The 26,872-nt window shown below is 46.2% G+C and overlaps 1 protein-coding gene across 1 annotated transcript in view; it reads right to left on the minus strand.

Annotated features, from left to right (window-relative positions):
- Positions 1 to 26,872, minus strand: part of LOC135547686 (oxysterol-binding protein-related protein 6-like) — a 93,990-nt gene that overhangs the window by 23,392 nt on the left and 43,726 nt on the right. Inside the window, exons 3-14 of the mRNA XM_064976916.1 lie at positions 24,558 to 24,680; positions 24,329 to 24,382; positions 23,487 to 23,600; positions 22,425 to 22,616; positions 18,807 to 18,838; positions 18,606 to 18,760; positions 16,112 to 16,215; positions 12,995 to 13,087; positions 8,598 to 8,778; positions 3,138 to 3,268; positions 2,555 to 2,662; positions 1,897 to 2,028 (exon numbers count right to left, since the gene is read on the minus strand). Of these exons, the coding sequence (XP_064832988.1) occupies positions 1,897 to 2,028; positions 2,555 to 2,662; positions 3,138 to 3,268; positions 8,598 to 8,778; positions 12,995 to 13,087; positions 16,112 to 16,215; positions 18,606 to 18,760; positions 18,807 to 18,838; positions 22,425 to 22,616; positions 23,487 to 23,600; positions 24,329 to 24,382; positions 24,558 to 24,680 (1,419 nt within the window). The remainder of the gene's footprint in view (positions 1 to 1,896; positions 2,029 to 2,554; positions 2,663 to 3,137; positions 3,269 to 8,597; positions 8,779 to 12,994; positions 13,088 to 16,111; positions 16,216 to 18,605; positions 18,761 to 18,806; positions 18,839 to 22,424; positions 22,617 to 23,486; positions 23,601 to 24,328; positions 24,383 to 24,557; positions 24,681 to 26,872) is intronic.

Here is a 26,872-nt window from a genome sequence, read left to right on the forward strand (position 1 = left end):
GAACTCTGCTGGTTTGAATAGGGCCTGGTACCTGAGGCAGAGGGTTTATTGACCAACAGAACTCTGCTGGTTTGAATAGGGCCTGGCACCTGAGGCAGAGGGTTTATTGACCAACAGAACTCTGCTGGTTTGAATAGGGCCTGGTACCTGAGGCAGAGGGTTTATTGACCAACAGAACTCTGCTGGTTTGAATAGGGCCTGGCACCTGAGGCAGAGGGTTTATTGACCAACAGAACTCTGCTGGTTTGAATAGGGCCTGGCACCTGAGGCAGAGGGTTTATTGACCAACAGAACTCTGCTGGTTTGAATAGGGCCTGGTACCTGAGGCAGAGGGTTTATTGACTAACAGAACTCTGCTGGTTTGAATAGGGCCTGGCACCTGAGGCAGAGGGTTTATTGACTAACAGAACTCTGCTGGTTTGAATAGGGCCTGGTACCTGAGGCAGAGGGTTTATTGACCAACAGAACTCTGCTGGTTTGAATAGGGCCTGGCACCTGAGGCAGAGGGTTTGGCTCTAGCCTGGCGATGGATCTCCGTGGTGAGTAATCCTTCAGCAGAACTCCAGATAGCAGCACTTGGTTTTCACACCTGGGGAGCAGCCAGATAGGCTTGAAGGGTGATGTCTCTATCATATTGACTGGTGCTCGGTACTCATGGCATTGGGTCTGCCATGGCAGTGAGTAAAAAAAAGCCAACTCTGTGGCTTAAGAACAGACAAATCATCAGACTGGAGGAAGGACCATGTCAAATCCATGAAGAAGGGCGTACCATTGAAAACCTGGAGTTGGTTTCATGAGAAATTGGACATGACTGGACTCAGTTAAAGGACATGACTGGACCCAGCAGCATTATAGACTAGAGACTGGAGAGTCCCCCTCTAGTTTGGAGAGAGCCCCCTCTAGTTTGCAGAGAGCCCCCCTCTAGTTTGCAGAGCGCCCCCTCTAGTTTGCAGAGCGCCCCCTCTAGTTTGCAGAGCGCCCCCTCTAGTTTGCAGAGCGCCCCCTCTAGTTTTGAGAGCGCCCCTCTAGTTTGGAGAGCGCCCCTCTAGTTTGCAGAGCCCCCTCTAGTTTGCAGAGCCCCCCTCTAGTTTGCAGAGCCCCCTCTAGTTTGCAGAGCCCCCTCTAGTTTGCAGAGCCCCCTCTAGTTTGCAGAGCCCCCTCTAGTTTGCAGAGCCCCCTCTAGTTTGGAGAGAGCCCCCTCTAGTTTGGAGAGCCCCTCTAGTTTGGAGAGCCCCTTCTAGTTTGGAGAGCCCCCCCTCTAGTTTGGAGAGGCCCCCTCTAGTTTGGAGAGCGCCCCCTCTAGTTTGGAGAGCCCCCTCTAGTTTGGAGAGGCCCCCCTCTAGTTTGGAGAGCCCCCCTCTAGTTTGGAGAGCGCCCCCCTCTAGTTTGGAGAGCGCCCCCCTCTAGTTTGGAGAGCGCCCCCCTCTAGTTTGGAGAGCCCCCTCTAGTTTGGAGAGCGCCCCCTCTAGTTTGGAGAGCGCCCCCTCTAGTTTGGAGAGCGCCCCCTCTAGTTTGCAGAGCGCCCCCCTCTAGTTTGCAGAGCCCCCTCTAGTTTGGAGAGCGCCCCCTCTAGTTTGCAGAGCGCCCCCTCTAGTTTGCAGAGCGCCCCCTCTAGTTTGCAGAGCCCCCTCTAGTTTGGAGAGCCCCCCTCTAGTTTGGAGAGCCCCCTCTAGTTTGGAGAGCCCCCTCTAGTTTGGAGAGCCCCCTCTAGTTTGGAGAGCCCCCTCTAGTTTGGAGAGCCCCCTCTAGTTTGGAGAGCCCCCTCTAGTTTGGAGAGCGCCCTCTAGTTTGCAGAGCCCCCTCTAGTTTGGAGAGCCCCCTCTAGTTTGGAGAGCCCCCTCTAGTTTGGAGAGCCCCCTCTAGTTTGGAGAGCCCCCCTCCCCAGCCCTCTCTCACCTCGTTCTCTGACGAGCTGGCCGACAGCAGCACTTCCTGGGCGTCGAAGAACTCCGACACAGACTCTGACATCGACAGCCTGCTCTCATTGGACGTCTGTTGGGTCAGAGGGATTCCCCTCTGCTCCCCCTCCTTTTTAAGGAAACAGAGAAACACAATCAGTACATTGTCTTTTACTAAGAGACTTTAGGTGGCGAGACGACATAGAACTGAACTGTGTCAAAGTGGAGACCCAGCAGACAACGGAGACTTTATTCTTCCTATATTCCTGGTAGGATCACATTGTCTTTTTTCCATTTACCTCGACGTCAGGTTCAGCACAACTTTAATGATCAGTGAGCTCACCTGCCAAGATATACTGGAAACACCATCTTTCTTTAAGGACAGGAATCAATACCCTAATTGGTAAACGCAGTAAAGCAGAGGACACACAATGTTTTCCAGTTAACTAAAGTTACTTGTCCAGCTCTACAACAGGATGTATAACGCCACAGAGGAGATAAACAGCACACAAGATCACTATTCTCCCTGACGTCACCTGGTAGCTACCAGCTGGCTGCCATGAGCGCACCCAGCACTGCAATGGCAAGTGTCCTGCATTTCAGGGACAATGACAACAAAACAACAACTTGATCCAGTAGAAGACGTGGCTAGCTACCTCATCAGGCCTGGTGATGAGGTTCACACTGATTGTTTGTTCAGACAGGACCGACTCAGAGTGGATGTGGCCCAGTCGGGTTTTAAGCTCAGCGTTTTGGGACAGGGCCTGAAATGAGGAGAAATACTAATCAATCACTGATCTGGCAGCTGGATGAGAGGGCTGGAGAGAGGAATACAGAACTAAACAGATAAACATTACAACTGGCTCTATATTGTACAGCCTCTACATTCATATTCAGCTCTACACATATCATGACTGTAGCCCCCCCCCAACCCCCCCCACATACCATGGCTGCTCTGTTTTCGTCTCACTATGTGACTATATGAAATGGATCCATTCGCAAAGAAACATAAATCGAACTCAAGCAGTGATGAAAGTCATACCAATTCCATTGAAACCCCTCATCTCTCCAGCCAGTACATTTCATGTTTCAAGTGCTGCACAGAATATTTAAGGTGATGTAGAGTGTTCTGACAAAAAACAACAACACAATTAACCATTTATAGTGACTCTTCCCAGTGCGGGAGGATTACGGGTAGTGTAGAAGGAGATATTCTAAATGAACACCTGCCGGTCTCACCTGTGACAGAGACTTCCTGAGGGTGATGACCTGGGCAGGCCACTCTGACTGCTCCTGGTCTGAGAGAACAGATTTGATCTTCTCCTTCTCCATGGCCACTGTGTTGAACGCAGACTTCAACATGGAGTGTACTGCAAAAGACAGGAACCAGAAGTCATTTTAAACACACCCTCTGGTTACTTACAACTCTTAGTAATGGTTTCCCTACACATTGCTGGTATGGTGTAAAGGGACGGTGAACAGGGACGGACTGATGCAGGAGCTTCCCGGGGCTAGGCAGCAAAAACACAAATAATAATATAATAATACGTTTTAATATATACAGAGCATTCGGAAAGTATTCAGACCCCTTCACTTTTTCCACATTTTGTTACATTACAGCCTTATTCTAAAAATGTATTCAATTAATATTGTAGCATTGAGTCTTCTTGGGTATGACTCTACAAGCTTGACACACCTGTATTTAGGCATTTCTCCCATTCTTCTCTGTAGATCCTCTCCAGCTCTGTCAGGTTGGATGGGGTGTGTTGCTGCACAGCTATTTTCAGGTCTCTCTAGAGATGTTAGATCGGGTTCAAGTCCGGCCTCTGGCCAGGCCTCTCATAGACATTCAGAGACTTGTCCCGAAGCCACTCCTGTGTTGTCTTGGCTGTGTGCTTAGGGTCATTGTTCTATTGGAAGGTGAACCTCCGCCTCGGGCTGAGGTCCTGAGCTCTCTGGAGCAGGTTTTCATCAAGGATCTCTCTGTACTTTGCTTCGTTCATCTTTCCCTCGATCCTGACTAGTCTCCCAGTCTCTGCTGCTGAAAAACATCCCCACAGTATGATCCTGTCACCACCATGCTTCACCGTAGGGATGGTGCCAGGTTTCACCGTGACAGTGCCACTGTCAACTGTGGGATCTTATATCAACACGTGTGTGCCTTTCCAAATCATGTCCAAACAATTGAATTTACCACAGGTGGACTCCAGGATAATTAATGGAAACTGGAGGCACCTGAGATCAATTTCAAGTCTCATCGCAAAGGGTCTGACTACTTAGGTAAATAAGGTATTTCTATTTTTATTTTTATTTTTTTAATTATACATTTGCAAACATTTCTAAAAACGTGTTTTCGTTTTGTCATTATGGGGTACTGTGTGTAGATTGCTCAAGATGTGTATTTATTTAATCCATTTTAGAATAAGGCTGTAACAAAACAAAATGTGGAAGAATTCAAGGGTTCTGAATACTTTCCGAAAGCACTGTATACTTAATATTTTATAGTAAGAACAGGCATATACAGTAATGAGACAATGAAACAGAACATATACTTTCCTCAAACAACCTTGCTGACTGTTGCAGGTGTTTCAAAAGTGACATTCTGGGCTTATAAAACAAGTGGTACGAGCAAGAGCGTTGGACTAGTAGCCGGAAGGTTGCAAGTTCAAACCCCCGAGCTGACAAGGTACAAATCTGTCGTTCTGCCCCTGAACAAGGCAGTTAACCCACTGTTCCTAGGCCGTCATTGAAAATGAGAATTTGTTCTTAACTGACTTGCCTGGTTAAATAAAGGTAAAATTAAAGAGCAGTGTTTCTCTTATCTTGGAACTTTGTCTGTCAGCTTATCGGCCTTATTTCACGACGTGTAGCCTTTGTCCAACGGGATATAGACCAAACCAATATTTCAACTGGTCTGGTTAGCTTTCCCCCCAGTAAATGTACCCATGGGCAGCTACTGAAGTTAACAAATTGCATCTTTGTGCGCCAATTTCATTACAGAAAATGAGGGTGTGCCAGGAGGTTGTGCTGGGGATAACAAAACCCCCGGGCCTATGATTTGTTTATCTGGACGTGAAGTGTAAATACATCTGTTGGTTGGTGTGACATGCATTCCAGTGTAGTTAACATGACCTATCAATCAGTGCAGCAGACTGTGTGTGTGTGTGTGATTGTGTATACAGTATATGTGTGTGTGTGTGTGTGTGTGTGTGTGTGTGATTGTGTATACAGTATATGTGTGTGTGTGTGTGTGTGTGTGTGATTGTGTATACAGTATATGTGTGTGATTGTGTATACAGTATATGTGTGTGATTGTGTATACAGTATATGTGTGTGTGTGTGTGTGTGATTGTGTATACAGTATATGTGTGTGATTGTGTATACAGTATATGTGTGTGATTGTGTATACAGTATATGTGTGTGATTGTGTATACAGTATATGTGTGTGATTGTGTATACAGTATATGTGTGTGTGTGTGATTGTGTATACAGTATATGTGTGTGATTGTGTATACAGTATATGTGTGTGATTGTGTATACAGTATATGTGTGTGATTGTTTATACAGTATATGTATGTGATTGTGTATACAGTATATGTGTGTGATTGTGTATACAGTATATGTGTGTGATTGTTTATACAGTATATGTGTGTGATTGTGTATACAGTATATGTGTGTGATTGTGTATACAGTATATGTGTGTGATTGTGTATACAGTATATGTGTGTGATTGTGTATACAGTATATGTGTGTGATTGTGTATACAGTATATGTGTGTGATTGTTTATACAGTATATGTGTGTGATTGTGTATACAGTATATGTGTGTGATTGTTTATACAGTATATGTGTGTGTGTGATTGTGTATACAGTATATGTGTGTGATTGTGTATACAGTATATGTGTGTGATTGTGTATACAGTATATGTGTGTGATTGTTTATACAGTATATGTATGTGATTGTGTATACAGTATATGTGTGTGATTGTGTATACAGTATATGTGTGTGATTGTGTATACAGTATATGTGTGTGATTGTGTATACAGTATATGTGTGTGATTGTGTATACAGTATATGTGTGTGATTGTTTATACAGTATATGTGTGTGTGTGTGTGTGATTGTGTATACAGTATGTGTGTATGTATGTGATTGTGTCTACAGTATATGTGTGTGTGTGTGTGTGTGATTGTGTATACAGTATGTGTGTGTGTGTGATTGTGTATACAGTATATGTGTGTATGTATGTGATTGTGTATACAGTATATGTGTGTATGTGTGTGTTTGTGTATACAGCATATGTGTGTATGTGATTGTGTATACAGTATATGTGTGTATGTGATTGTGTCTACAGTATACGTGTGTATGTGATTGTGTCTACAGTATGTGTGTGTATGTGATTGTGTCTACAGTATGTGTGTGTATGTGATTGTGTCTACAGTATGTGTGTGTATGTGATTGTGTATACAGTATATGTGTGTATGTATGTGATTGTGTATACAGTATATGTGTGTATGTATGTGATTGTGTATACAGTATATGTGTGTATGTGATTGTGTATACAGTATATGTGTGTATGTGATTGTGTATACAGTATATGTGTGTATGTGATTGTGTATACAGTATATGTGTGTATGTGATTGTGTATACAGTATATGTGTGTATGTGATTGTGTATACAGTATATGTGTGTATGTGATTGTGTATACAGTATATGTGTGTATGTATGTGATTGTGTATACAGTATATGTGTGTATGTATGTGATTGTGTATACAGTATATGTGTGTATGTATGTGATTGTGTATACAGTATTGTGTGTGTATGTCTACACTGCCTTACAGAGGTATTCATCCCCTTGGCATTTTTCCTATTTTGTTGCATTACAACCTGTAATTTAAATGGATTTTTATTTGGATTTCATATAATGGATACACACAAAATAGTCCAAATTGGTGAAGTGAAATGAAAACAATAACTTTTTAAAAACAGAAAGGTGCATATGAATTCACCCCCTTTGCTTTGAAGCCCCTAAATAAGATCTGGTGAAACCAATTACCTTCAGAAGTCACATAATTAGTTAAATAATGTCCACCTGTGTGTAATCTAAGTGTCACATGATCTCAGTATATATACTGTTCTGAAAGGCCCCAGAGTCTGCAACACCACTAAGCAAGGGGCACCACCAAGTACAGATCAGATCAAAAATATCTGAAACTTTGAACATCCCACGGAGAACCATTAAATCAATTATTTAAAAAATGGAAGGAATATGGCACCACACCAAGAGAAGAACGCCCACCAAAACTCATGGACCAGGCAAGGTGGGCATTAATAAGAGAGGAAACAAAGAGACCAAAGATAACCCTGAAGGAGCTACAAAGCTCCACAATGGACATTGGAGTATCTCTCCATAGGACCACTTTAAGCCGTACGCTCCACAGAGCTGGGCTTTACGGAAGAGTGGCCAGAAAAAAAGCCATTGCTTAAAGAAAAAAAATTTGCAAACACATTTGGTGTTCGCCTAAAGGCATGTGGGAGACTCCCCAAAAATATGTAAGATGGTACTCTGGTCAGATGAGACTAAAATTGAGCGTTATGGCCATAGGGGAAAATGCTATGTCTGGCGCAAACCCAACACCTCTCATAACCCCGAGAACACCATCCCCACAGTGAAACATGGTAGTGGCAGGTAGTGCTGTGGGGGTGTTTTTCATCAGCAGGGACTGTAAACTGGTCAGAATTGAAGGAATGGTGGATGGCGCTAAATACAGGGAAATTCTTGAGCAAAACCTGTTTCAGTCTTCCAGAGATTTGAGACTCGGACGGAGGTTCACCTTCCAGCAGGACAATGAGCTTAAGCATACTGCTAAAGCAACACTCGAGTGGTTTAAGGGAAAACATTTAAGTGTCTTGGAATGGCCTAGTCAAAGCCCAGACCTCTATCCAATACATAGTCTTATCGGTAAATAGCCCACCCAATTATACCTACCTCATCTCCATACTGTTTTTATTTATTTACTTTTCTGCTCTTTTGCACATCAATATCTCTACATGACCATCTGATCATTTATCACTCCAGTGTTAATCTGCAAAATTGTAATTATTTGCCTACCTCCTCATGCCTTTTGCACACAATGAATATAGACCCTTTTTTTCTGCTGTGTTATTGACTTGTTTATTGTTTACTCAATGTATAACTCTGTGTTGTCTGTTCACACTGCTATGCTTTATCTTGGCCAGGTCGCAGTTGCAAATGAGAACTTGTTCTCAACTAGCCTACCTGGTTAAATAAAGGTGAAAAAAAATATGTTTTTTTGAGAATCTATGGTATGACTTAAAGATTGCTGTACACCAGTGGAACCCATCCAACTTGAAGGAGCTGGAGCAGTATTGTCTTGAAGAATGGGTGGTTAGATGTGCCAAGCTAATAGAGACATATCCCAAGAGACTTGCAGCTGTAATTGCTGCAAAAGGTTGCTCTACAAAGTATTGACTTTGGGCGCTTAAGTTTTAATTTTTTGGGGTCTTATTTCTTGTTAGTTTCACAATAAAACATATTTTGCATCTTCAAAGTGGTAGGCATGTGGTGTAAAACAAATGATACAACCCCCCCCCCAAAAAAATCTATTTTAATTCCAGGTTGTAAGGCAACAAAATAGGAAAAATGCCAAGGGGGTGAATATTTTCGCAAGCCAATGTACCTTTCTGAGCGATGAGGCAGAAGTCCTCCTGTAGTTTGATGTAGTCACCGCCACACTCCATGTTGTCAGGAATCTGGCGAGAGACAGGGGTCTGGAAGTCCACCTGCTCAGCGCACAGATTGGGGTTGGAGGAGTGGAGGCGCGTTGGCGACATACTGGCACTCACAGGGAGAGAGGGGACCTGAGAGGAGAGGAAGGGAGGAAGGAGAGGAGGGAGGGAGGAGAGGAGAATGGAGAGAAACGAGAGGGAGAGGAGGGTGGGAGGAGAGTGGAGAGAAACGAGAAGGAGAGGAGGCGAGGACGGAGAGGAGTGTCAGTACCACTTGGAGACTTGGGAATGTAGTAATGTGATCTACAGGTGAATTTCCATAAGACCTTATGCGGTCTCTTCTGACATAGTCAAGACAGATACTCACTCTGTTTATATCACTATATGAATCACACCAAGTCTGACAAGTCATATGGGACAGCAAAGCACAGATGAAGCTGAGGCTTCGTTCCAACCAATGTTCTTTTTAAGCCTTGGCTATAAATACATCACTTCATTTTGCTTAAAAAAAACAAACAAGGAAAAAATTCTTCCCTTTGTTTCTCCTGGACTGATGACTCACTCATTCATTAACAACACTATGTATGTGTACCAGAGGGCCGCTAGTGAGAAAACAGTTGGTTCTGGGCTACCTGGTGTGGAAACGGTTGGTTCTGGGCTTCCTGGCGACAAAGCGGTTGGTTTTGGGCTTCCTGGTGAGAAAATAGTTGGTTCTGGGCTACGTAATCTACCAGAACACGCACAGTGATAAAAACTAAGTATCATGAAGGAAAAGGCTTTTAAACTGTTGCCATAGGTAAATGGGAGAGTTTAACAAAATAGTGTAATATGAATCCAAAGCATGATTAGCCTTCTCCTGAAGCTGGAGTGTTAAAAGTAAATGGGGTAATTTAGTCAACATGAGAATAAGGCATTGTACAGCCCCAAAAATGTGGTTCAGGCTTTGTATTATAATAAGTACAAAATGACATTGAATCGAGAGCAGATAACCCAAAATGTTCTTTGCCCTGACATAACTGCTTAACGTACAGTTATGACTATAACTACTGTTCCCTGAAGGAGGGAAACGAGGTATCACACAGCTATTAGGAGTTTGCTCGCTAGATACCTCTACTGAAGAACATTAGAATCACGCCTGACAAGGCCAAGCAACGCCATGCCTCACCGGAAGCCCCGCCCTTCCACAGGGGATAAACTCGAGGCTTTCCTTCAATTAAGTACTGCTCTTCACCGAGATCAGAACTGGGCGACCGAACAGGTGTTGTACCTCGTTTCTCCTTCAGGGAACAGTAGGTACAGTCATAACTCTACATTCCCTTTCAGTCGGTACAACAGCTATTGGGATATGAAATCAAGCCCCAAGCCGAACCCCCAGTGGACACCAAATGAAATGGCCCCACAACAGACCACCCAGAGTTCCAACCCGACAGGAAAACCTCCGGTATCTGGTTATTGCGCAATCTACCCATACACTGGGAGGAGTGTCATCCAAGCGATAAAACCTCACAGAAAGTGTGTGGTGATGCTCAACTAGCCGCAATACAAATATCTCCTTCAGGCAACCCTTTAAACAACGTCCAAGAGGCCGCCAGACCCCTGGTAGAGTGGGCATGTACACCGCTATGTAATTCCTGTCATTTGCCGGAGAGATATCCTCCACAATCCAGTTGGAGAGACGCTGCTTAGAAAGCGCTCTACCACGAGCCGGATTATCAAAACAGACAAAAAAGTTAGTCACACAAACTGACACCCCTGGTCCGCTCAATGTACATGGTAATGCTCGTACTGGACACAGGGCATGCAAGCTGAAAAGCTCCAAAGCTAAAGACTTGTATAGGACATAGTCATGACCTTAGGGTCAAAAGTCACATTAGGACGCAATGTCAACTTAGAGTCGTCAAGGGCGAACTTCATACAGACTGGATAGTATCAATGACGTTTAGAGATAAACATCTTGCCATCAGCCCACAAGCCCAGATTCCAAATCTCCGGGCCGCGGGTTCCAGCACTGTCCGTGCACCTGGGACAACAGGTCCCTGTGCAATCCCGCCTAAAAGGATGATCCCCATGAACCAAGGTTGTTTGGGCCAATGGGGAGCCAAAAGGATCAAGGACAAGCCCTCCCAACGTACCGTCTAGTGAGTGCTGAATCAGATCCATAGCGGGAAAAGGGTAACGGAGGGTCAAAGGCTCCTGGTGCGTGAGAGCATCCATTTCTAACGGAGCACCCAGGTGCCTTATCTAGAAAAACTGCTGATAATTCGCATTTTCTCACGATGCGTAAAGATCTATGTCAGCCCTGCCTAATATTTTCTATATCTAGGAGACCCCCATGGGTACCTAGAGTGAGGGAAAGTGTGCACTGCTCCACAGCAGTAGAGAGCGAGCAAAGGATAAGAGAGCTTGAGACCGCACCCCTGCCTGCGCCACCGCTGTCCTGTTTTCACCAGCACATGCTGAACTGTCAACAATGGGAAAAAACACCTGAGCGCTATGTACACCTCCAACAGTTCCAGGTAATTGATGTGCAGGCCGCTCTGCAACACTGTCCACAACCCTCACTGTGCCCTCGCACAGCGCCCCTCGATGCGTCTGTCGAGATCACCTTGCGGGATATAACTCGACCCATGGGATTACTCAGCGACAACAGCCACGGGTGCCTCCACCAAGCCCGTAGGCATGACGGGGAGGAGAGGCCGGTTTAGGTGTCCGCTCTGATCAGGCCCTACACCCAAACAAGGGCACTGCGTTCATCCACCTCTGGCCTGCTCGCCTCCCTACCACTGAGGAAGTACAGTTCCCGCTCAGCCCAGTCAAAACTGTTTGCTGCTCTGGCCCCCCAATGGTGGAACAAACTCCCTCACGACGCCAGGACAGCGGAGTCAATCACCACCTTCCGGAGACACCTGAAACCCCACCTCTTCAAGGAATACCTAGGATAGGATAAAGCAATCCTTCTCACCCCCCCCCTTAAATGATTTAGATGCACTATTGTAAAGTGGCTCTTCCACTGATGTCAGAAGGTGAATTCACCAATTTGTAAGTCGCTCTGGATAAGAGCGTCTGCTAAATGACTTAAATGTAATGTAAAATGTAAATGTACCAGGAGAGGCCGGTTGAGGTGTCGTACCAGGAGAGGCCGGTTGAGGTGTCGTACCAGGAGAGGCCGGTTGAGGTGTCGTACCAGGAGAGGCCGGTTGAGGTGTTGTGCTGCGTCCAAGCGAGTGTCTATCACCCACCAACATTACATCAGCAACAGCCCGAGTGGAACCAAAGTCATCACAGAAGCCATCATCCCCAATAGGCTCAGGAACTGACGAAAACGCACTGTGACCCAGCCAAAATTGGGCCAAGCACAACTAAAAACCGGCCTCCCTCTGCGGGGACAAGAATGCACGATTCTCGAGAAGTCAAACTCGAGACCCAGAAACGAAATGCGCTGAGATGGATTAAAACATCTCTTCTCTTGATTCACTATGAAACCCAGAGAATGAACATTGGAAACCAGCACCACCTCCCTCGACTCAAGATATTTGGTTCCAACCGCTGTGTCTTTGTGAGACGCAGAGTAGGTGAACGGATGATCTCTGCATGTATGGTTCCCACCGTGAAACGCAGAGGAGGTGTGATGGTACTTTGCTGGTGACGCTGTCAGTGATTTATTTAGAATTCAAGGCACACTTAACCAGCATGGCTACCACAGCATTCTGCAGCGATACGCCATCCCATCTGGTTTGCGCTTAGTGGGATTATCATTTGTTTTTCAACAGGACAATGACCCAACACACCTCCAGGCTGTGTAAGGGCTATTTCACCAAGAAGGAGAGTGATGGATTGCAGCGTCAGATGACCTGGCCTCTATAATCACGCGACCTCAACCCGATTGAGATGGTTTTGGATGACTTGGACCGCAGAGTGAAGGAAAAGCAGCCAACAAGTGCTCAGCATATGTGGGAACTCCTTCAAGACTGTTGGAAAATCATTCCAGGTGAAGCTGGTTGAGAGAATGCCAAGAGTGTGGAAAGCTGTTAAGGCAAAAGGTGGCTACTTTAATAAATAAAAACAAACCGACCAAATCAAAACTGGACAGGCACAGACCTAAAAACAAAAATACTATAATTTGATAGTTTCCAAACAGCAAGTGTTTTCATTCCCAGAATGAAACACTTTTTTTTTACTACATGATTCCATGTGTTATTTTGTAGTTTTGATGTCTTCACTATTATTTTACAACGTAGAACATAGTAAAAATAAAGAAAAACCCTTGAATGAGAAGGTGTCCAAACTTTTGACTGGTACTGTATGTGTGTGTGAGAGAGACACTGGAAATCTAAGAAATAAGAGGTACCTGATGCTGCAATTTTGAAACTTTGCAGACACTTTTGGTTCTCCATCTGCTGTTCATGCGCTTGCCTTTCTTTGACATGTCTACAGAACTATGCTACACAACAAACATGGATGAGAATATAGTTGAAGTCAGAAGTTTAAACTCAGTTTTTCACAATTCCTGACATTTAATCCTAGTAAAAATTCCCTGTCTTAGGTCAGTTAGGATCACCACTTTATTTTAAGAATGTGAAATGTCAGAATAATAGTAGAGAGAATGATTTATTTCAGCTTTTATTTCTTTCGTCACATTCCCAGTGGGTCAAAAGTTTACATACACTCAATTAGTATTTGGTAGCATTGTCTTTAAATTGTTTAACTGGGGTCAAATGTTTCGGGTAGCCTTCCACAAGCTTGCCAGAATAAGTTGGGTGAATTGTGGCCCATTCCTCCTGACAGAGCTGGTGTAACAGAGTCAGGTTTGTAGGCCTCCTTTGCTCGCACACGTTTTTTTTTGTTCTGCACACAAATTTACTACGGGATTGAGGTCAGGGCTTTGTGATGGCCACTCCAATACCTGGACTTTGTTGTCCTTAAGCCGTTTTCCCACAAATTTGGAAGTATGCTTGGGGTCATTGTCCTTTTGGAAGACCCATTTGCGGACAAGCTTTAACTTCCGGACTGATGTTTTGAGATTCAATATATCCACATTATTTTCCTTCCACGTGATGACATCTATTTCGTAAAGTGCACCAGTCCACATGATGACATGTATTTTGTGAAGTGCACCAGTCCATCCTGCAGTAAAGCACCCCCACAACATGATGCTGCCACCCCTGTGCTTCATGGTTGGGATGGTGTTCTTTGGCTTGCAAGCTTAGGGAGGTCTACAAATTGTTTTCTGAGGTCTTGGGCTGATTTCTTTTAGAATTTCCCATGATTTCAAGCAAAGAGTCACTGAGTTTGAAGATAGGCCTTGAAATACATCCACAGGTACACCTCCAACTGACTCAAATTGATGTAAATTAGTCTATTAGAAGCCTCTAAAGTCATGACATAATTGTCTGGCATTTTCCAAGCTGTGTAAAGGCACAATCAACTTAGTATATGTAAACTTCTGACCCATTGTAATTGTGATACAGTGAATTATAAGTGAAATAATCTGTCTGTTAACAATTGTTGGAAAAATGACTTGTGTCATGCACAAAGTAGATGTCCTAACCGACTTGCCAAAACTATAGTTTGTTAACAAGAAATTTGTGGAGTGGTTGAAAAATGAGTTTTAATGACTCCAACTTTAGCGTATGTAAACATCCGACTTCAACTGTATGTGAGAGGTGGTTGATAGGAAAGCAGAAATGACAGTTAACACACACACGTCGTTAGCTATGAAATGGAGGATGGTATCTCCACACAATTGAGTTAAAAAATATGACTTTATATTTAAGAAACGTTACGATTCAAAGTAAATGGCAAGTCTGATGAATTTTCTCAATCAAATGCAATGTGTTATACATTGATTGGAAAGCAACAATCAACGTCTATTTTGAGTGTGTTGATGTACAGTGACAGAGATGGTGTTGAACATGGATTGGGCCTCACACAGCCTGGCCATGCGGTCCAGACACACCTCCCGCCATCGCCTGGGCGACAAGGAATCAACGCCTCGCCTTCCTCTCCCCTCCCCTCAGGAAAGAGTGAAAGTGAGACAAACCACTCAGACCGCTGTTCTGCGATTAAACTCCCAACTCCTGCTGTGGGTTTGTTTCAAGTTTCATTAGTCGTATGTACAGGACACACGTGGTGTACACCGTCCAACAGGACACACGTGGTGTACACCGTCCAACAGGATACACGCGGTGTACACCGTTCAACAGGATACACGCGGTGTACACCGTTCAACAGGATACACGCGGTGTACACCGTCCAACAGGATACACGTGGTGTACGCCGTCCAACAGGATACACGCGGTGTACGCCGTCCAACAGGATACACGCGGTGTACACCGTCCAACAGGATACACGCGGTGTACGCCGTCCAACAGGATACACGCGGTGTACGCCGTCCAACAGGATACACGCGGTGTACACCGTCCAACAGGATACACGCGGTGTACACCGTCCAACAGGATACACGCGGTGTACGCCGTCCAACAGGATACACGCGGTGTACGCCGTCCAACAGGATACACGCGGTGTACGCCATCCAACAGGATACACGCGGTGTACACCGTCCAACAGGATACACGCGGTGTACGCCGTCCAACGGGATACACGCGGTGTACACCGTCCAACGGGATACACGCGGTGTACACCGTCCAACAGGATACACGTGGTGTACACCGTCCAACAGCATACACGTGGGGTACACCGTCCAACAGGATACACGCGGTGTACACCGTCCAACAGGATACACGCGGTGTACACCGTCCAACGGGATACACGTGGGGTACACCGTCCAACAGGATACACGTGGGGTACACCGTCCAACAGGATACACGTGGGGTACACCGTCCAACAGGATACACGCGGTGTACGCCGTCCAACAGGATACACGCGGTGTACACCGTCCAACAGGATACACGCGGTGTACACCGTCCAACAGGATACACGTGGTGTACACCGTCCAACAGGATACATGTGGGGTACACCGTCCAACAGGATACACGCGGTGTACACCGTCCAACAGGATACACGCGGTGTACACCGTCCAACGGGATACACGTGGGGTACACCGTCCAACAGGATACACGCGGTGTACACCGTCCAACAGGATACACGTGGTGTACACCGTTCAACTAAATGCTTAATTGCAGGTTCCTGTGTGTGTGTGTGTGTGTGTGTGTGTGTGTGTGTGTGTGTGTGTGTGTGTGTGTGTGAGTGAGAGTGTGTGTGTGTGTGTGTGAGTGCATGTGTTCTAAGGTGTGGAGAATCAGAGCACGTGTCAGTCCAGTTCAAGTGTTCAGCAGTCTGATGGCTTGTAGATAGAAACTGTCTCTGAGACAGTTCTTATCAGGCCTCATGCTCTGTTACCGTCGACCTGATGGGGTCCATGACGATGTGTGTGTGTGTGTGTGTGTGTGTGTGTGTGTGTGTGTGTGTGTGTGTGTGTGTGTGTGTGTGTGTGTGTGTGTGTTACCTGCATGTCAGTGAAATTGGGCGCTGACTGGGTCCTCTGTAGGCCCTCCAGGCTCTGCAGTAACTTGCTCAGCTCAATCAGGCTGGACTGGCAGCGGGCGAGCTCTGGAAAGAAGCAAGACAAGGACACGGGTCACACTGGAAGGCCACCTCAGACCCAATGAAGTGACACCCTGCTGTGCTTAACAAATGAAAGAACAATTACGGAAAAACAAATGTCCTTATTAGTTTAAGTAACAAAGTGGAATAATATCATAGACAGGCGCTACTATCAGGAGATATTGTAAATCCGTAATACCAGGGCATGGGGAACATACCATAATACCAGGGCAAGGGGAACATACCATAATACCAGGGCATGGGGAACATATACCATAATACCAGGGCATGGGGAACATACCATAATACCAGGGCATGGGGGACATACACCATAATACCAGGGCATGGGGAACATACCATAATACCAGGGCATGGGGAACATACCATAATACCAGGGCATGGGGAACATACCATAATACCAGGGCATGGGGGACATACACCATAATACCAGGGCATGGGGGACATACACCATAATACCAGGGCATGGGGAACATACCATAATACCAGGGCATGGGGAACATACCATAATACCAGGGCATGGGGAACATACCATAATACCAGGGCATGGGGAACATACCATAATACCAGGGCATGGGGAACATACCATAATACCAGGGCATGGGGGACATACACCATAATACCAGGGCATGGGGAACATATACCATTAACCAGGGCATGGGGAACATACCATAATACCAGGGCATGGGGAACATATACCATAATACCAGGGCATGGGGAACATATACCATCATACCAGGACATGGGGAACATACCATAATACCAGGGCATGGGGAACATATACCATAATACCAGGGCATGGGGAACATACCATAATACCAGGGCATGGGGAACATACCATAATACCAGGGCATGGGGAACATACACCATAATACCAGGGCATGGGGAACATACCATAATACCAGGGCATGGGGAACATACCATAATACCAGGGCATGGGGAACATACCATAATACCAGGGCATGGGGAACATACACCATAATACCAGGGCATGGGGAACATACCATAATACCAGGGCATGGGGAACATACACCATAATACCAGGGCATGGGGAACATACACCATAATACCAGGGCATGGGGAACATACCATAATACCAGGGCATGGGGAACATACCATAATACCAGGGCATGGGGAACATACCATAATACCAGGGCATGGGGAACATACCATAATACCAGGGCATGGGGAACATATACCATCATACTCCACAAGACATGCCACCAGAGGTCTCTTCACAACTATGGGAGGCGCACAGTACTACATAGAGCCATGACTACATGGAACTCATGTAAGTAGTAAAATTAGATTTAAAAAACAGATAAAAATACACCTTATGGAACAGCGGGGACTACGAAGCAACACAAACATAGGCACAGACACATGCGTACACACTAGAGGTCGGCCGATTAATTAGGGCCGATTTCAAGTTTTCAGAACAATCCTTGAGGGCACACACTTAATGTGTTGTGAAATCTGTTGTCTGAGTGTATTGTAATGTTTTTAAAATTGTATAACTGCCTTAATTTTGCTGGATCCCGGGAAGAATAGCTGCTGCTTTGGCAGGAACTAACTGGGATCCATAATAAATACAAATATGAATCATTTGAACAAAATTCCATCATATGAACACAGTTCCATCATGTGAACACAGAACATCTTCCACTACTGGCAGGGAAAGGGAAATATATTGCTGATCCTTGTCATCATCCAGATGGATGTTCTAAAGCATTGATGGTTGGCGCAAGGAAGAGAGGAAGAAAGGAAGAGGGGAAGAGAGGAAGGAAGAGAGGAAAGAAGGAAGGAAGGAAGAGAGGAAGAGAGGGAGGAAGAGAGGAAGAGAATAAGAGAGGGAGGAAGAGAGTAAGAGAGGGAGGAATAGAGTAAGAGAGGGAGGAAAAGAGTAAGAGAGGGAGGAAAAGAGTAAGAGAGGGAGGAAGAAAGTAAGAGAGGGAGGAAGAGAGGAAGGAAGAGAGGGAGGAAAAGAGTAAGAGAGGGAGGAAAAGAGTAAGAGAGGGAGGAAAAGAGTAAGAGAGGGAGGAAGAAAGTAAGAGAGGGAGGAAGAGAGGAAGGAAGAGAGGGAGGAAGAAAGGAAGGAAGAGAGGAAGGAAGAGAGGAGGGAGGAAGAAAGAGAGGAAGAGAATAAGAGGGAGGAAGAGAGGGAGGGAGGAAGAGAATAAGAGAGGGAGGAAGAGAGGGAGGAAGAGGAAGAGAGGGAGGAAGATAGGAAGAGAGGGAGGAAGAGAGGAAGAGAATAAGAGAGGGAGGAAGAGAGGGAGTAAGCGTGGAAGAAAGAGAGGGAGGAAGAAAGGAAGGACAAGAGGAAGAGAGGGAGGAAGAGTGGGAGGAAGAGAGGAAGGAAGAGAGGAAGAACTTACCCTCTGTACACTTGTCCATCTCCTCTGACTCCTGGAGCCATGTGGCCACCTTGCTCTGCCCGTTACTGTAGGAGGCAGGCAAGCTGCTCCTGGTACAGGGGGCCTGGGGGGACTGCCATGGTGGGAGGCTGGTGCTGCTACTGGGGGCAGGGGGGCTGCCATGTTGGGGGACTGGTTCTGCTCCTGGGGGCCGGGGGGGACTGCCATGGTGGAAGGCTGGTGGGCTTGGTCTGCTGGAGGACATGGAGAGAGACAAAGGTGTTGGTTAGTTAACACACCTCAGTCTACAACAACTGAATAACACACACCAGATGTGAAAGAAACATTGTGTTTCAGGCTTTCAAGTCTAGGATAATTTCATACCTTCTAAGAGAAATCTGTATAATAGCTGAAGAAAAGGAAAAGACATAGTATGTGGCCTTCAACTCTTAATGTCAAACCACCAAAGATATCCCTTCTGTTTCACCATCACTTCAAAGCAGCAGATGTTTACTGACTCGGTCTCAGGCCCTGTGCTAATCAGTAGGAGGCCATGCAGGCCCAGACCCAGCCCAGGCCCAGACCAGGCCAAGACCCAAGTCCATGCAGGTCCAGGTCCAGGCCCAGACCAGGCCCTGACCCAAGTCCATGCAGGTCCAGGTCCAGGCCCAGACCAGGCCCTGACCCATGCAGGCCCATACCCAGACCAGGCCCAGACCCAGACCAGGCCAAGACCCAGATCCATGCAGGCCCAGACCCAGACCAGGCCCATATCCAGACCAGGCCCAGACCCAGACCAGGCCCAGACCCATGCAGGCCCAGACCAGGCCAAGACCCAGATCCATGCAGGTCCAGGCCCAGACCAGGCCCTGACCCATGCAGGCCCAGACCCAGACCAGGCCCAGACCCAGACCAGGCCCAGACCCAGACCAGGCCCAGACCCAGCTGCTCTGAATACAGGCCTGTTTGATGTCCAAATGGCTTCAGTCTGCCAGACTGTTCTCTCCCTGGGGACACAGTGTGTTTGCCTTAACACATTCACAAAAGTGATACTGCATTACACACTGTAATTACCCAGAGCATTACTCACATCATTGCCCACATCATTCCCACTGCAATTACACACTGTAATTACTCACATAATTACCCACTTTAATTACCCACAGCATTACCCATTATAATTACACACCACATTACCCGCTGTAATTACTCACCACATTACCCACTGTAATTACACACCACATTACCCACTGTAATTACACACCACATTACCCACTGTAATTACACACCACATTACCCACTGTAATTACACACAACATTACCCACTGTAATTACTCACCACATTACCCACTGTAATTACACACAACATTACCCACTGTAATTACACACAACATTACCCACTGTAATTACACACAACATTACCCACTGTAATTACACACAGCATTACCCACTGTAATTACACACAACATTACCCACTGTAATTACACACAACATTACCCACTGTAATTACTCACCACATTACCCACTGTAATTACACACAACATTACCCACTGTAATTACACACAACATTACCCACTGTAATTACACACAACATTACCCACTGTAATTACACACAACATTACCCACTGTAATTACTCACCACATTACCCACTGTAATTACACACAACATTACCCACTGTAATTACACACAACATTACGGCATTAAGACCATATCTGATTCAGACTCATTAGTCTTATAATTAGCTCAGTAACTGAACAGGGCTGTTAGTAGTAATAGAACCAGTCACAAATGAAATGTTGCGTGTCTGTATACTGAAACATTAATAGCTTTTTATGTGGGTCAGACAGAAAAGAGCTCAGCTTACCACAACAGAGAACAACTGTGCCGAGCTAACTGACAAGGAAGAGGAGCTAACTGACAGGGAAGTGAAGCTAACTGACAGTGAATAGGTGCCAACCGCCAGAGAAGTGGCGCTAACTTCCAGGAAAGTTAGCTTTTCTGTCAGTTAGCTCCTCCTCCCTGTCAGTTAGCTCGGCACAGTTGTTCTCTGTTGTGGTAAGCTGAGCTCTTCTCTGTCTGACCCACAGGGAAGTAGCGCTAACCGCCAGGGAAGAGGAGCTAACTGACAGGAAAGTGAAGCTAACCGCCAGGGAAGAGGAGCTAACCGCCAGGGAAGAGGAGCTAACCGCCAGGGAAGAGGAGCTAACCGCCAGGGAAGAGGAGCTAACCCACCAGGGGAGAGGAGCTAACCGCCAGGGAAGAGGAGCTAACCGCCAGGGAAGAGGAGCTAACCGACAGGGAAGAGGAGCTAACCGACAGGGAAGAGGAGCTAACCGACAGGGAAGAGGAGCTAACCCACCAGGGAAGAGGAGCTAACCGCCAGGGAAGAGGAGCTAACCGCCAGGGAAGAGGAGCTAACCGCCAGGGAAGAGGAGCTAACCGCCAGGGAAGAGGAGCTAACCCACCAGGGAAGAGGAGCTAACCGACAGGGAAGAGGAGCTAACCGCCAGGGAAGAGGAGCTAACCGACAGGGAAGAGGAGCTAACCGACAGGGAAGAGGAGCTAACCGCCAGGGAAGAGGAGCTAACCGCCAGGGAAGAGGAGCTAACCGCCAGGGAAGAGGAGCTAACCGCCAGGGAAGAGGAGCTAACCGCCAGGGAAGAGGAGCTAACCGACAGGGAAGAGGAGCTAACCGCCAGGGAAGAGGAGCTAACCGCCAGGGAAGAGGAGCTAACCCACCAGGGAAGAGGATCTAACCGCCAGGGAAGAGGATGCTAACCGAAAGGGAAGAGGAGCTAACCGACAGGGAAGAGGAGCTAACCGCCAGGGAAGAGGAGCTAACCGCCAGGGAAGAGGGGCAAACCCAACAGGGAAGAGGATCTAACCGCCAGGGAAGAGGAGCTAACCGACAGGGAAGAGGAGCTAACCGACAGGGAAGAGGAGCTAACCGACAGGGAAAAGGAGCTAACCGCCAGGGAAGAGGAGCTCACCGGCAGGGAAGAGGAGCTAACCGCCAGGGAAGAGGAGCTAACCGACAGGGAAGAGGAGCTAACCGACAGGGAAGAGGAGCTAACCGACAGGGAAGAGGAGCTAACCGACAGGGAAGAGGAGCTAACCGCCAGGGAAGAGGAGCTAAACGACAGGGAAGAGGAGCTACCCGACAGGGAAGAGGAGCTAACCGACAGGGAAGAGGAGCTAACCGACAGGGAAGAGGAGCTAACCGACAGGGAAGAGGAGCTAACCGACAGGGAAGAGGAGCTAACCCACCAGTGAAGAGGAGCTAACCCACCAGTGAAAAGGAGCTAACCCACCAGTGAAGAGGAGCTAACCCACCAGTGAAGAGGAGCTAACCCACCAGTGAAGAGGATCTAACCGCCAGGGAAGAGGAGCTAACCGACAGGGAAGAGGAGCTAACCGACAGGGAAGAGGAGCTAACCGACAGGGAAGAGGAGCTCACCGCCAGGGAAGAGGAGCTAACCGCCAGGGAAGAGGAGCTAACCGCCAGGGAAGAGGAGCTAACCGACAGGGAAGAGGAGCTAATTGACAGGGAAGAGGAGCTAACCCACCAGTGAAGAGGAGCTAACCGCCAGGGAAGAGGAGCTAACCGCCAGGGAGGAGGAGCTAACCACTAGGGAAGAGGAGCTAACCGACAGGGAAGAGGAGCTAATCGACAGGGAAGAGGAGCTAACCGCCAGGGAAGTGGAGCTAACCCACCAGGGAAGAGGAGCTAACCCACCAGGGAGAGGAGCTAACCCACCAGGGGAGAGGAGCTAACCCACCAGGGGAGAGGAGCTAACCGCCAGGGAAGAGGAGCTAACCGCCAGGGAAGAGGAGCCCACCTTTACTTCATGTTGTCCTGCAGCGGGGGAGGGGGCTGGGTGGGGGTGAGGGATGGGGGACTCGGTGCTGGCAGGGGGAGGAAACGTCCTTATGGTGGCGTCTCGGGGGGAGCGGACAATCTCATTCTGCCGGTAGAGACGGTGGTGGCGCAGCTTGACCACCCAGGAGTCAAAGATGTCTGGAGACTTGATCTGTAAAAAGGAGAGGAAAGGGGAGAGGAAAGAAGAGGAGAGAGATGCCACAGTAGGCTATTGTTCATAGAAATTGTAATCGTCCAAGACCTCAGACAAGAGCGAGACTATCATCCATCCCGTGAATCTCTGTCACTCTTTCAAGCTAACCTTGAGGTGGTAGATATGTTTCTCTGTGTCCAACTCAATGCTAACCTTGAGGTGGTAGATATGTTTCTCTGTGTCCAACTCAATGCTAACCTTGAGGTGGTAGATATGTTTCTCTGTGTCCAACTCAATGCTAACCTTGAGGTGGTAGAGATTGTTCTCTGTGTCCAACTCAATGCTAACCTTGAGGTGGTAGAGATGTTTCTCTGTGTCCAACTCAATGCTAACCTTGAGGTGGTAGATATGTTTCTCTGTGTCCAACTCAATGCTAACCTTGAGGTGGTAGATATGTTTCTCTGTGTCCAACTCAATGCTAACCTTGAGGTGGTAGATATGTTTCTCTGTGTCCAACTCAATGCTAACCTTGAGGTGGTAGATATGTTTCTCTGTGTCCAACTCAATGCTAACCTTGAGGTGGTAGAGATGTTTCTCTGTGTCCAACTCAATGCTAACCTTGAGGTGGTAGATATGTTTCTCTGTGTCCAACTCAATGCTAACCTTGAGGTGGTAGATATGTTTCTCTGTGTCCAACTCAATGCTAACCTTGAGGTGGTAGAGATGTTTCTCTGTGTCCAACTCAATGCTAACCTTGAGGTGGTAGATATGTTTCTCTGTGTCCAACTCAATGCTAACCTTGAGGTGGTAGAGATGTTTCTCTGTGTCCAACTCAATGCTAACCTTGAGGTGGTAGAGATGTTTCTCTGTGTCCAACTCAATGCTAACCTTGAGGTGGTAGAGATGCTCCTCTGTGTCCAAGTCAATGCGGCGGGCTCTCTTCTTGATGGACATGACAGAGAGACCCACATCAATGCAGCCATGCAGCTTGCCTTTCTGAATCTTAGAGAAAAGAGAGTTAACATAAGTCATGTATGGCATCTCATTGTTGCTATATAAATGGAATCTCAAGGTGAAGAAAGAAAGATATCCGATCATGATCGAAAGGACTAATTGACTCTGTTAGGAATTCTTTGCTCTTATAGGCCTACATGACCCTTGCGGGCCTACTTAACTCTTACAGGACTACTTGAAGTCTTACAGGACTACTTGAAGTCTTACAGGACTACTTGAAGTCTTACAGGACTACTTAACTCTTACAGGACTACTTGAAGTCTTACAGGACTACTTGAAGTCTTACAGGACTACTTGAAGTCTTACAGGACTACTTGAAGTCTTACAGGACTACTTGAAGTCTTATAGGGTCTACTTGAAGTCTTAGCAAGTAACCACCATGAATCATCATTCTGCACTATTACACAATACCATGCAGTGAGGCTAGTTTGTCAGTTTGGTTCAAAGAGATCAAGGCTGACAAGAACATGGCTGCTTCCAGGAGACACTGTGGAAGGACGGACCCTTTGGAAACATCAGATAAGTATGGACGCAGCAGTTTTGCCAGTCATTTGAAGTTTTCCCACAGAATGACACGGGCAGCAGAAACACTATAGGCATAGTGACCCTGGAGGTGTTTCTGCTAAGTTACCATTGTGCCATAGGGATGCCAACTGAGGCTGCCCTCCATCCCTGCTCCGTCTCTGCTCCATTGGCTACTAGTCAGGGTTACTCACATCAATTGGTGACTTGGAGTACTTCAGCATCCCATTGTCCAGGACAAAAAAACGCTGTAGGAAAAACAAAAACAAACATTGAGTAGGAGAATAACAGCACTTGTCTCTGGAAATGTACTCTTTCTGAAAGAGGGTGTGGTTGATGGCTTTTCTGAAGGGTTTAAACAACAAGGAAATCGATGAGAACAAGTACAGGTGTTGTTTCTCTCGGTCACCCATCAAGCCCTACCTTGTGCCAGCCTTTCAGTGGCCATTTTCGCTTCTTCAGCATGAAGCCCTCGTGTTTATCTGGCCTCTGGACGTTGCTCTGACCGATTTTCAGCCCCTCGATGATTTCCCAGCTGTCTGCCTCCTAGGGATGGAGAGAAAAACAGAGCCGTGTCGGAACTCATCGGTTCACTTCTCCGGGTCCGGCGGTAACAGCAGAGAAAACAGCAACAGTACAGAAAGGCCCCCGGCCCGGACCGCAGTAGTTTCCTCAAGTACATGGCGTAGCCAGCCAGGGCGTTGGCAGAACTAGCTCTATTTTGGTTGCCTCTGGTACATTCTAATGCTTTGATTCCATCCGAAGTACACAGCTAAATGAATGAATACTTTAACGACTTTACCTCCCAGATTGGTAAAATGAGTTGTGGTATTGAGTGGAAAGACATGACTTGACTACAATTGAAATGACAGAAAATGTATGAATTCAGTGTGTTGTTAGTTGTTTCGATTATCGTCTCGGCCTTTTGTGACCAACACTATTTTCTAAATAAGAGAACCTTTAATATGAAAACCTCTCTACTCTTGAGATTCAAGTCATATTGACAGTTTTTACTGCAAGATATGAATGGCCACAATGATGTTTCTTCTTCAAACTATGCTGCTACTGGGGGCAGAATGTTTGTGACTCAAGAAATTGGTAGGGTTTACGACTTGTCAATCAATCACTGTGGATGGGAGTTTGAGGGACGGTGGTAGATGATCTAGTCATAAAAACTAGTCTACAATTTCAATTGTGGCAAAAACCAAAGAAAAAAATATTGTAAACATGAATTCCCTGTTGAGAAACAAAGTCAGGAATAGATCTACCAGTATTTTATATTTATTTAACCAAGTCAGGTAAGAACAAATTCTTATTTACAATGACGGCTTACGCCGGCCAAACCCGGACGACGCTGGGCCAATTGCGTGCCGCCCTATGGGAATCCCAATCACGGCCGGTTGTGATACAGCCTGGATGACGGAATGATGAAAGACAGCTGTTAAACCAGCAGTTGACTGCTCCATTGTCGAAAGTGATTAAATCAGTAGATCTTCATCAATATCTTTAATAATACCATATAAGTATCCTTAGCTTTTAAAACCTTTAATCTGTTTAATTTTATAATATTTTGGACCAGAGACTCTCTCTCCACTAGCCTACCTATTGTTCCTGCAGTGAGGGTTCAGCATCTTCATCGAATATAATTCATCTGTGTTTTCCATAAACACTGGCTGTCTATTAAATAGCTGATAACAGACTCATTGTAAACCGGCTACGAGGCTTCTTTTTACATAAACGTTTCAATACGCAAGTCAGAAAAGTCTGTATAGCCTACTACTATGTTTGGCGATTTATCTGCATAGTAATTATATTAATAAATAATCAAGAGGCGTCACTACAGTCCCTAGTTCGTATCCAGGCTGAATCACATTCGGCCGTGATTGGGAGTCCCATAGGGCGGCATACAATTGGCCCAGCGTCGCCATAAGAATTTGTTCTTAACTGACTTGCCTAGTTAAATAAAAATGATTTTACTAGGCAAGTCAGTTAAGAACAAATTCTTATTTACAATGACGGCCTACCCTGGCCAGACTCGGACGACGCTGACTCCCAATCACAGCCGGATGTGATAGTGCCTGGATTCAAACCAGGGTGTCTGTAGTGATGCGTCTTGCACTGAGATGCAGTGTCTTAGACCGCTGCGCCACTTGGGAGCCCAATGCATCAAAATCATTAAAGCAGTGCAATAACCAGTCATTGGTTGGATTCAGTGTATGGCAATTAAATCACAAACCCAGGTAGTAAAACGATCTAGACTGTTAATGCAAATGCCTTAATAGAACTTCAAAAGAGACAGCCATGATTAGGCCGAAGCAATGCAGCCCTACCAAGCAAAAAGACAGTAACTGCTCACTTGAGTTAATGTAATTTTCGCTACATTAAATACATCCTTAATCATGTGGACAAGTATCCTGCCTCTATTGTATTGTGTTTTTTGAGAAAATGGGGGTCATGTTATCAGTAACTGCATAAAGTCACTCTGAAACCAAGGCAAATAAAAGGCATTTTTCTCAGTTCCACGCTATGAGCAGTTCCTGCCTTTTTGCTTGGTAAGGCAGAAGCATGTTGTGTTTATATTTTAGTTCGATATACATTGAAACACACTGTTTCAATGTTTTAGGCTACATTAACCTCTAATACTGCAATGAATCAAACCTTTACTACAGGTAAGGTCTTTAGGAGCAAGGAATATAACAAACGATCCTTGGGAACGCCTTGGGGTGAATCTGGGTAAA

Source organism: Oncorhynchus masou, chromosome 10 (assembly GCF_036934945.1).
Source record: "Oncorhynchus masou masou isolate Uvic2021 chromosome 10, UVic_Omas_1.1, whole genome shotgun sequence".
Classification (NCBI taxonomy): Eukaryota; Metazoa; Chordata; class Actinopteri; order Salmoniformes; family Salmonidae; genus Oncorhynchus; species Oncorhynchus masou.